This window comes from Nuphar pumila, chromosome 4 (assembly GCF_984573655.1).
Source record: "Nuphar pumila chromosome 4, dmNupPumi1.hap1.1, whole genome shotgun sequence".
NCBI classification, from domain to species: Eukaryota; Viridiplantae; Streptophyta; class Magnoliopsida; order Nymphaeales; family Nymphaeaceae; genus Nuphar; species Nuphar pumila.
This window is the reverse complement of record NC_143252.1, coordinates 117,724,047-117,733,458: the sequence shown is the minus strand read 5'-3', so window position 1 is coordinate 117,733,458 and position 9,412 is coordinate 117,724,047. Positions and strand designations below refer to the sequence as shown.

Here is a 9,412-nt window from a genome sequence, read left to right as displayed (position 1 = left end):
TCATTGGTTTCAACAACAGGTTGAAGAGTATCACCATCAGATAGTGTCGAAGATGGTGCCAGTATAGGCGAGAAAGCATGTTCCAGACTGTCATGTTTTCACCTTTTTGCTTCTGATGTAGGTACGTCTTTGGCACTCTATAATGCTTGTAAAAGACCTTTGGCCTAAGCACCCCGTGTACTACGGTAACAGACCCCTTTCTTCCCCCCTCTCTCTATATATTCTCAAAGCTTTCTATAAGAAATTCATGCTTTCTTGCATTCTCTCTCTTACTTTATGTGATTGTGCTTGCAAGTGCTTGTGAGACGGTGCCCACACGCATCCTATTGCAACCTTGTGCTCTTTGCTGTGAGTGTTCTTATTAGCGTTGTTGTGAGAGGCGTACGCCTCATAGGCGAAGCGCACACTCAAGGTATTGAGGCGTTTCAGGCTTGAAACGCACACTTCACTCATGTGAAGCGCACGCCTCAAGTCGAAAAACGCTTCGCTTCTAAAGCGTACGCATCTGTGTAGTCCCTACTCGGGACACCTGGTTTTCAGTAGTTTTCATCTAAAGGAATTACAAATGGAGGGAAAAGGAGGAGAGCCATGCAATTCCGATGCCGAAGAAGCCCTCTCGCTGCGCGATCTACTGATCTCGTCGAGATCGGTAGAAGCTCTGTCGGAGGAGCGCTGATCTTCGACGTCCATCGCCGATCTCAATTGCTTCGAGTTCGCGAACTGCGGGAACGACGAACTGTGCGGGGCAGATAAAGTCTTCTCTTTGTCGGGAGAGATTCTTCCCTGGAGTAACAACTCTGTCATCAAGCACCGAGTTCCATCGAAAAGCTGATCGGAGGAGTTCCGAGCGAAATCTTCGAGCTCGGGTTCTTTCCATCAGATGAGTTTTGAGGCTAGGACGGGACGGAGCCACTGGCGTGGAGGAAACCAAAAACTCGAGCGCGTTATGCCAACCGGGAGCTTCGGAAAGTGGTTGATGCCATCAAGGTCGTGGTTGCGCTTGTTAGTGCCAATGAAGGCGCAGGAGATCGAGCTCAAGGATCTTCGGTTTCGGCAAAACAGGAGGTTTCCATCGGGTCCGTAAGCAGAGGGAGGGATTGTAGAGGGGGGGAGGAGGAGGGAAGCAGAGGTGGAGGTGAGGATGCAGTGGAAATTGATTCGGGCACTGAGCTGCAACGGCAACGACAACACCGTCGTTACCCCCCTCGCTCGTCTGTATGTCGCAAGTGTGATAGCTGATTTTATCCAATCTTGCTAACAGACCATCCTGGCCGTCGGATCGCATCGTTGAGACCGTTGATTATGTACGTTGTTTCTTTGGGTTCTTTTGTTACAAGAAGTGTCACGGACGAGAGGGGTGGAGATGGGGAGGCGGGCAGCAGTGTCACGGTTGAGGGCGTAGACGAGCTTCTGCTTCTCGCAGGTGCCGATCATGACGACGCAACCCTTGGGGTCGGTGGCGAGGAACATACCCGGGACGATTCGGCGGCAATCGAACTTGCCGAAGGTCTCCTGGTGGACCTTGTCGAAGGCGTTGCGCTTCTTGTTGTACTCGAGGATGCTGCTGCAGCCAGAGTCCTTTTGAGAGCCGGTGAGGCAGAACTGGGTGAGGGAGCGGACGGTGCCGAAGAGAGAGAGAGAGAGAGAGAGAGAGAGAGAGAGAGAGAGAGAGAGAGAGATGAGGATGCCCTAGGGGTCCGAGACTCGGGGGTGAAAATGGATCGGGTTCGATTGGACCCCGATTGATCATGAAGCTTACGCTCTAACGGCTCGAGGCTTACGCCTCGCTTCATAACATGCTCAACGCCTCGCTTCGCCTCAGCGCATTTAACAACCTTGCTTATTAGTTTCCTTAACTCATCAGGCTCACCTGGTCGAGACCAGCAGGTGCCGCACGATGCTCCCTATAAGCCCATGATAGCCTTACTGGGGGTGGGCTCAGTTTCATCTTGAATTTTAGTTGAGCCAATCCAAGTCTTAAGAGGTGTGCGGGCTTCTTTTTGATTGGGTTGAAAAAAAAAAAAGGAAAGGACTCATCATTTTGACGGTTGTTGGTGAAGAAGTGTGACCATATAGTGGGCCATACCCCTCCAAAGTTTTTGTGCATATCAAAGCCTCTTTCACTTTGCTGGTGCACTGTGTGTCCATAGCTTTTAGAGGTGAGCGACTTAGAGACAACGTGGTCGTGGAGTTCCTCGTTATAAAAAAAAAAAATTACAATATCTTTGACCTGCTTATGGTCGGTTTGTAGTTTGTTTGGAAACACGAAACTGCACACTTTTGAAGACCCTATAAAAAGTTTGGTTAGATTCTTTCAGGAAAGAAATGAAAATGTCCTTTTCACGTTAAAAAGAGATGTATAATTTATAATTTAATTTTTTTCATAAAATTTATCTATACAACCAAATATTTTTACAAAAAGAGTTAAAGAACATTTTCACTATGTGTGGCGATATTTTTTATAAATATCAGGGTATTTGTCACGGTGTGCTTGAGAAGAGGCTCATTAAAACTTTCCTTTCGCTATCAAAAAAAAGAAAAAAAAAAAGAAGGAAAAATCATATTGAAAGCTGCAACTTTCTCCCTCGCACCTGCTGACGTGCTTCTAATTTTGGTGCCGCGTATGACTTGTAATTTTTTTGCTTCATTTTTCTCGAACGACTCGCTACCAGTGTTGTCAGTATCGGAATCAGCCAACGTATTGCCAGAAAATCCTATGATATGACCTGAATTGGTTATTTTTTTAATAAATATAAAAACTAACTTAAAATTAATTTTAATATTTAACAAGTGTCTCCTTTTGATTGACACATAATATTTTTAAATTATTTTTTTGACCTATTCAAAAAGGTTCACTTAAGAATCGGTATCAGCACGATTCACGCCAAAAACGATACAGATCCGATTCCGATACTGACAACATTGGTTACGGCATCCGTGACGCACATCAAATAGAAATAGACGAAGCAGGGCTGCCCCCTACGCCAGAAAACGCCTTCCCCTTCCTCGATCTAGTCAGATTGGACGGCTGCCGTTCGTTTGGAGCTTTTGTACAGCACACTCGGATCCCGTGTGGACCCCACGGTCTTCGGCATCCAATGCTTTAAAAAAAGTATCTTAATCTGTAGGGCCCAGCGTTCGGATTCCCAGGTCAGAAAGCGATCAAGCAAGGGAAGGTGGGCTTTCCAAAATAACAATAAAAAATTAAATTCCATCCTTATCCTAACGATAGATGAGTCCTCCACGTCATCCATTCTCAACGCCGAATAGCTCCACGTGTCTATCTCGCCGTCGTCACCGAGAACGCCACACAAACGGATTTCTATGTCTGACCTGTCTCCGACGAGGCAACGACCCTGCATCATCCTCCATGTCAGCCCTCATCTCTCTCTTCTATAAGACACAATTCTCTTCACCACCCACCTCTCTCTCTCTCTCTCTCTCTCCAATGGACTCGAGTCCATCATCTTCCCCGCATTCCTTCGAATTCTCCGTCGGCGATTTACCGGAATATTACCGCACTCGACATAACTCGGCCGCCGATATTCGCATAATCACGTCCGGCGGATACACGATCGCCGCTCACTCCTACATTCTGGTATTCCATGCTTTCTGCGTTTCTTGGAATTGTTCTTTTTGGCACCCATCGATTTAATTTTGACGATCAATTTCTTCCTATATGGTTCTCAAAGGCCTCGGTATCTCCGGTTTTAGAGAATTACCTGGAAAGGTTTAGGAGAAACGGTAGATCGGAAAGGGTGCGCATCATGGGTGTTCCTCACGAAGCCGTTCTCGCTTTTCTCCGATTCATTTACACCTCGAGGTTGGCCATCTGTTTTGGGGGTTTTTGGGTTTCCTTTTTGTTGAGATTGGTGGTGGATAGTTAGCTGATGAGGGGTGGAAATTTGTGGTATTGCAGATACGCAGAGGAAGAGATGAGGAGGTACGGGGTTCATCTGCTGGTCCTGTCTCACGCGTTCTACCTCCCGTCCCTGAAGAAGGCGTGCATCAGAAGCTTGGCGGAGTTTCTGACCGTCGCCAATGTCGTCGACGTCTTGCAGCTCGCACGGCTCTGCGACGCTTCTCACCTCTACCTCAAGTGCTTGAAGTTCATCTCTAAGGATTTCAATGGCGTCTCCGGCACGGAGGGGTGGCGCTTCCTGCAGAACAATGACCCCTGGCTCGAGCTCGAAATCCTGCAGTTCCTCTCCGAATCAGAATCTGTAAGACAACGTTACTCTTGTTTCCTTTTCTTCTTCTTCTGTTTTGGTATATACCATAATTACCTAAGTAAGAAATGAGCGTAAAAAGTGATGCGTGATGCGAGAATTGAGAAGCTATGTTGCAAAAAAAAAAAAAAGTTGAAACGCTTGAGAAGCTTAAGGGAAAGCGAGTAAGAATCAACAATTTAAACAAGTAGAAAATGACAGTTTGCTAAAATGAATTTTAAGAATTTTTTGTTAATAATGTTCATCATGAAACAAACTTTGCACTTTTCCACTTTGTCGCAAAGTTTTAGAAACATGAAAGAAGCGCATGAATTCGAGGTAAGTTTCTTGAAAAACAAGCTTCCCGAATTTTAAGAAGTTTTCAGCAACTGCGGTATATGCTATAGCTGATTGTCATCATTGGGGTGATTTGAACAGAGGGAGAAAAGAAGGGTTCGGAAGAGGGAGGAGGAAAGGGTGTACCTTCAACTGAGCGAAGCTATGGAAGCCCTGCTTCACATCTGTACTGAAGGATGTAGGACGATCGGTCCTCACGACAAGGAACTCATGGGAAACAAAGCTGCTGCTGTTGCTGCTGATGGTAGTCCGTGCAGATTCTCGACGTGCAAGCACGTTGAACGTCTGATTCGCCATTTTGCAGGATGTCAGAGGAGGGTTCGCGGTGGGTGCTCGCACTGCAAGAGGATGTGGCAGCTCCTGCAACTCCACTCCCTCGTCTGCGACCAATCTGAATCCTGCAAGGTTCCTCTATGCAGGTATTTCTTCATTTTCACCTTCGTCTTCTCAACAATTTCGTGGCTGAAGAGCCGTCTATGTTTGTGTTGTTAAGATAGCGTCCTAAGATACGTTTAGTTCGATCTCTTCATGAGATTTAGAAAGTGAATCTCATTGAAACAGTACTTCAATAACAATCAATCTCATGTGTGAGATTCACTCTTGAAGTTTTGTGAGATTTCAAATCTCATTTTGAAAGTGAATTTCTATTGAACAGTATTTTCACTTTTCAAAAACACAACCATACCCCAGTATTTTCACTTTGTGAAGTTCGATTGAATCAAAACAACTTGCATAGCGATGAGTGAAACTCTCTCTCTCTCTCCTTTTGTCTTCTTTGAGATCCATGGCCCCATTGACCACTTATGAGCCACGTTCAATTGGCAAAAATCTCTAGGCACGGTTCTGTGATATGGGTCGAACACTTAGAGGGGGCTGTAAATTGAGGCCCTTTATTAAAGAGGGGTGCCTTTTTTTGTATAGGAGGGCAGCCACTACCTGACTCCCCCTAGTTGGGCAGACACTGGATCTGATCTGAAAATTTTAAAATCTTGCACTTGTCTTGGGATTTTTACAAAGTGACCAGTAGTGAGGGGAATAAAGTAAAAATCTTGCACTTATCTTGAGATTTTTATAAATTGACCAACGGTGAGGGGAAGAAAACAAAAATCTTACACTTGTCTTGAGATTGAAGTTGGATTTGTATGACCATTTTTTTTATTCTTTCTTGCTTTGTTATTATGATCTTTACTATTATTGTCTCATTGTCTAAGTTGGTTTTATCTCATTGTCTATGGGTCAGGCATTTCCGACTGAGGATGGGGACAGGAAGCAAGAGGGAGGAAGAAAGTTTGAGGGTGCTGGCGACCAAGATTGCGTCGGCTAAAGCAATCTCTTGCTTTCTATCCAAGAAAAAAAGAGACGAGGGATCATACTCCCGCTGACAATATCAACTCAAGTGTACAAGATATAAGATGCCAATGCTATCTAGATTTGCAATATGAACATGTGAGGGGAATCAATGTGCTTGGCGTGCAAGCTTGGCAGGCAATGTACATATTGTTTTATGTCTAAACATGGCGTGGCAAGTTTGCTCTCTTCAAATTTTAGGGTATTTTTTTCTAGTGGAACCCAAGATGTCCAAGAAAGAGGTTGTCATTGTTACAATGCTTTTTTTTTTAAGTAATGAATCTACTCATTCTTTATTCTAGTTGTGTCTCCAGACCGTTGTTAGCAATACGCGATACCCGCAAAAGTTCATTAAACAGTGAATGCATGATTTATAGAATGTTTTGTATTAAAAAAGACGATGGTAAAAACCACATAAATGGAATTACATAAGATCATCAAATAAATATCATGGGTTTAATTCAGTTTTAATTTTATAAAGTGGGCAAAAAAAGATGAACTGACCTACCAATGGGGGATCCACGTGGTTAGTAGGAGCTGTCAGTGCATGCCTCCTTGTGGTGGGACGTTGCAGGTTCAAACCCCAGTGGTACGTTGAATAATAATGGGAATTAAGGGGTCGGCCTAACCACAGCTTGCCTTTCAAAAAAAAAACGATGAACTGAACTTCAGTGTCTCAATGAGCAACCTTCTCTCAGACGAAATGAAAGCCAATTTTCATGTGCTTCGTTCTGGCATGAAATACAAGATTGGCACTAAAGTATGTAGTTCCCATATTATCACACCATAGAACAGAGCATGGACTTGTGGTGCGTCACATCCTAGGTTCATCGAGAGTTTAAGCCACATTAGCTCAATGACTGCTCCTGCCTTATATTCAACCTTCATACTTGATCAAGGAACAATGTGTTGCTTAGATGAACTCAAAGAAAGCAAATTTGGCTCAAGAAATGGTGGATTTTTTAACATCTGAGCATCCTGTCCAATCAACATCAAAGAATCCTACAAGTCTAAGATCATTAGACAGTTTAATATGCAAACCATAATTAAGAGTTGCTATAGACCCTTTCCATCTCCAGGTCCAACACAGAAGATCTGCCCCAGTCATGATTTCGCCCCAGTCAGGATCCAATCCAAAAGAGCTGCCGAGACTTAGGATCCATTCTAGGGAAACTTGATAACACCCTGATACAACCCAGAAATAAATTAGTTTTGACCTTGTAAAAACCTTAAAAAATCTCAAAAAAATTATTTTTACAAACCTAATACCTTTGACTAGAAGAATGAACCCCTAAACCCTAGCCTAACCTTCTACACAAACCCAAACCCGGACCAGCAGAAATCTATCCAACAAACGAACATCACATTATTTGGAGCCATGGTGACTCGTAGTGCCCAAGGAGCACTAGGAATGATGTTGGGACCCCGGAGCATAAATGCCAAATTACTCCAACTCATCCATTACATGGAGTGTCGTGAATGCTTCAAGGAGGAGCATGAAAGGTTCAAGGAGAAGCAAGAAAGGTGCAAGATTGATTTAGTGAAGTGGCAACACGAATATGTTGGGCGAAAAACAAGAATGGATCTAGTTCTCTATAATATGAATCTTGCATCATTTTTCGACGATGGCATGACTGAAGCACAACACCCTAATGCTCACTGCCGGTGCACTGAAATGTAACAAGAGATTGATTCAGTTGTGGGTAGCATGAGTGTTGATTTGACCTTGTCAATTGTTGCCTCTACCGAGCATCCAAACCAGTTAGTGAAGGGCATCACCTATTCAACGTCTAACTCGCACAACCCTACCTGATTGTTATTCACGCGTACCACCACTTATAAGCAGGTTGCAACTATCGTGTTTTAGTGTCTTTGTAGAGCACCCACATGGCCAACATGCCCTGTGTTGTTGTAGTGTCTTTCGCTCATGCACTCCTGCATTATCGCAATGCTCAACCACCTATGCACCGTTGCATTGTCTCTACTCCCCATGCTCATGCATCCCTTGTCACCAATCCTCACCCTACTATAGTTGTGGGTCTTTGCTGCAACAAGTCGTTGACGAGGCTACAACAACCTAATGCACATTATATGTTTAAGGTGACACTTGGTATAGTTGACAAGCAAATACTTGAGCACCAAATGAGTTGTCACTTAGATGGTTGGCTCACGACGAAGGAGAAATATCATACCTTGCTATTTGATCAAGTTGGGGAGGAAGACCAAATGACTATAGTAGTGCTCAAAGTTTTTGCCTTCAGAACAAGGCGTGTTTGAGAAGGGTGGACTGTTACAAACCATTTTTTGCTCCAAGTTCGACATAGAGGATCCGCCCCAGCCCTAGATCTGTCACAATCAAGATCTGATCCGGAGGAGCTGCCCATTCCCATGATCCATTCCAGAGAAACTTGCTCAGCTTGGAGTCCTACCCAGAGACTCTGGTAGAATACCCCCCTAGAATCTCATCTAGGGTGAGACTATGTTTGTACATTTACTCTTTTGCCCCTCTTATAATCTATAAATAGAGGTGCTCAGTCTGTGTATTTCTTCATGAAGTTTATTCAAAGATTTTTCTAAGCTTCATTCTTGCTCTCTAACACATTTCTCCCTTGCTTGCCATCGACCCTCTATCCACCTCACGCATACCTATATAGCTGACCAATAGACAAGTCTCTCTCTCTCCCAACGCTTCACGACCCTCTTGCTTGTGGTTTTATGGAGTCGTGCCTCACGTCCAAGTCACCGAAATTTGTAGAATCATCCTCTGTGGGAGTTCAGTTTCTAACAAGAGTCCATTTATGATATCTCAATATATGTTTGACATGAGTCTAGTGATCCAATGTGGGATCATGCATAAACTAGCATGTCTTGTTAATTGAGTCGACAATTTTTGGTCTTATAAAAGTAGCATATTGCAAGACAACCACAATGCTTTTATATTATGTAGCATTATCAGTCAGCTCGCCAGAGTATCTCGAAAGTGAAATATTTACAGCAACTGACTTATAATCAACCATACCAATTTTATTAGAAGATCCATAATATACTTTGAGTTAAGAAGACGCCTGATGAATCTTGGATAACTTCAATGCCAAAAAAATAGTGCAAATGACCTAAATCTTTGATTAAGAATTTTTGACCAAAGGCTTGAATAATATTTTTGACTTCTTAGTGATGTAATCAACATAAATCAATATGTAGATTTTTACCCCCATTGTCATGACGAATCAATAATGAGTCAGCCTGAGACTCCATGAATTTTAGTTTCTCTAAGTACACCATCAACCTTTTAAACCATGCACGTAGGGCCTGTTTGAATCCATATAAGACTCGATTGAGTTTACACACACATTGAAGGTGACACTTGTCCTCAAATCCTAGAGGCTATATCATATAGACTTTGTCTTTTAGAAAACCGTGTAAGAAGGCATTGTTAATGTCTAATTGATGTATTTGCCACCCATAATTAACAACAATGAAGAGAATTGTTCTGATATGTG

At 43.4% G+C, this 9,412-nt stretch overlaps 1 protein-coding gene across 1 annotated transcript; it reads left to right on the top strand.

Annotated features, from left to right (window-relative positions):
- The first annotated feature begins 3,314 nt into the window (after positions 1-3,314).
- On the top strand, positions 3,315-6,211 carry LOC149840778 (BTB/POZ and TAZ domain-containing protein 1-like). Its single transcript, XM_090004548.1, has 5 exons — positions 3,315-3,598; positions 3,693-3,823; positions 3,920-4,223; positions 4,647-4,984; positions 5,806-6,211. Exons 1-5 carry the CDS (start codon positions 3,371-3,373, stop codon positions 5,945-5,947), a joined length of 1,143 nt encoding a protein of 380 aa, XP_089860674.1. The 5' UTR covers positions 3,315-3,370; the 3' UTR covers positions 5,948-6,211.
- The last annotated feature ends 3,201 nt before the right edge of the window (positions 6,212-9,412 follow it).

Coding starts and splice junctions, on each gene's coding strand:
- LOC149840778 (XM_090004548.1), top strand. CDS start 3,371: ATGTCAGCCCTCATCTCTCTCTTCTATAAGACACAATTCTCTTCACCA. Junction 3,824..3,919: donor CGATTCATTTACACCTCGAG/GTTGGCCATCTG, acceptor GTGGTATTGCAG/ATACGCAGAGGAAGAGATGA. Junction 4,985..5,805: donor TGCAAGGTTCCTCTATGCAG/GTATTTCTTCAT, acceptor TCTATGGGTCAG/GCATTTCCGACTGAGGATGG.